This window comes from Parus major, chromosome 26, assembly GCF_001522545.3.
Source record: "Parus major isolate Abel chromosome 26, Parus_major1.1, whole genome shotgun sequence".
Taxonomy (NCBI): domain Eukaryota; kingdom Metazoa; phylum Chordata; class Aves; order Passeriformes; family Paridae; genus Parus; species Parus major.
In genome coordinates, this window is record NC_031795.1 from 4539876 (window position 1) to 4541740 (window position 1865).

General features: G+C 54.6%; 1 protein-coding gene across 1 annotated transcript in view; it reads left to right on the plus strand.

Annotated features, from left to right (window-relative positions):
- The first annotated feature begins 160 nt into the window (after nt 1-160).
- The window catches only part of KLHDC8A (kelch domain containing 8A), a 7204-nt gene continuing 5499 nt past the window's right edge, over nt 161-1865 (plus strand). The window contains exons 1-2 of the mRNA XM_015650422.2: nt 161-753; nt 1664-1828. Of these exons, the coding sequence (XP_015505908.1) occupies nt 378-753; nt 1664-1828 (541 nt within the window). The 5' untranslated portion in view covers nt 161-377. The remainder of the gene's footprint in view (nt 754-1663; nt 1829-1865) is intronic.

Sequence of the window (1865 nt, forward strand, 5' to 3'; positions counted from 1 at the left end):
AAGGGTTTGGAGAATCCTGAGGGAGCTGGGAAGGCTCAGCCTGGAGAAAAGGAGGCTCAGGGGAATTCCTGGTTCTGCACAAGTCCCTGCCAGGAGGGGACAGCCAGGGGGGATTTGGGATGTTATCCCAGGGAACAGGGACAGGAGGAGAGGGAACGGCCTCAGAGGGGGCTCAGCTTGGACATCATCAGGAATTTCCTCATGGAAAGGTTGGAAGGGGCCACCCAGGGAGGTTTGGAGCCACCCAAGGAATTTCCACACATGTCACTCCCTGCTCAGGGCACCGATCGGGCACAGCTCAGCCCATCCTTGCCAGGATCCACCCTTAACCACTCCATAATCCCATTTTCCAGCATTTCCCCTTCCCACCATCCACCATGGAGCTGCCCAGCACCAAAGACTTCCACTGGAAGCGCCTGGCCCCGCTGCCGAGCCGCCGGGTGTACTCCACGCTGGTGGAGGCGGGCGGGCAGGTCTTCGCCGTGGGCGGCTGCGACGACAACGGCGTCCCCGTGGATTCCTTCGAGGTTTATTCCCCCGAGGCCGACCGGTGGACACCACTGCCCGCCATGCCCACGGCCAGGGCCGGCGTGGCCGTCACCGTGCTGGGCAAGAGGATCATGGTGATTGGCGGCGTGGGCGCTGACCAGCTGCCGCTGAAGGTGGTGGAGATGTACAACACGGATGAAGGGCGCTGGAGGAAGCGCAGCTCGCTGCGGGAGGCGGCCATGGGCATCTCAGTGACAGCCAAAGGCAAGGAGAGACCTCCAGAGGGCTCTGGGATTTGGGGAATCTGCTTGGAGGTTTTTTTCCCAGCTTTGGGTAGAAAAACGTCTCCGGGCGACGATCCAGGCTTGATCTGCTCATCTCCAAAACGTCTCCTCTTCCAAACATCTTCCAAAACTTCTTCCAGAAGTTGGGCCTCGTGCGTTTGGCACCTCCCACCCCACTGGGAGGCTCCACAGGAGGTTGGGAGCGCAGCCAGAGCCGCCCTGGGGTTGTCACCAGCCCTGGAGCCGCGGGGGCGGCGGTTCTGGACGGCTCCAAGCTCCAGGGGCTCGGATCCAAATTTCTCCTGGGTTTTACAGCAAATTCTGGTCCTTGGATGGATCTTTTTGCAAGGAGGGGATGGATTTTTTTACAGGGGAAGGAGATTTCTGGTGCTCTCCCATAGCAGTTTTGTGGGTTGTTTTTGCAGAGTTGGGATGGATTTTCTGGTACTTTCTACAATAATTTAGAGGGATAATTTTACAGGTTGGGGATGAATTTTTTGTGATTTCCTATAATAATTTAGTGGGATATTTTTGCAGGAGGAGGATGAATTTTCTGGTGCATTCTATAATAATTTAGTGGGATGTTTTTGCGGAGTTGGGATGGATTTTCCGGCACTTTCCTACAATAATTTAGTGGGATAATTTTGCAGATTGGGGATGGAATTTTTGTGCTTTTCCATAATAATTTTGTGGGATATTTTTGCAGAGTTAGGATGGATTTTCTGGTACTTTCCTACAATAATTTAGTGGGATAATTTTGCAGGTTGGGGATGGATTTTTTGTGCTTTCCTATAACAATTTAGCGGGATATTTTTGCAGGGGAAGGACGTGTTTCTGGTAGTTTCCAATGATAATTTAACGGGATTTGGGGGTTTCTTTGCCCTGTGCAGATTACAGGGTGTACGCCGCGGGCGGGATGGGCTCGGACCTGAGGCCCCACAACTTCCTGCAGCACTATGACGTGCTCAAGGACATCTGGGTGTCCCTGGCTGCCATGCCCACGCCCCGCTACGCGGCCACGTCTGTCCTGAGGGGCACCAAGATCTACGTGCTGGGTGAGGACCAGCCCTGCCTCCTCCTCCTCCTCTTCCT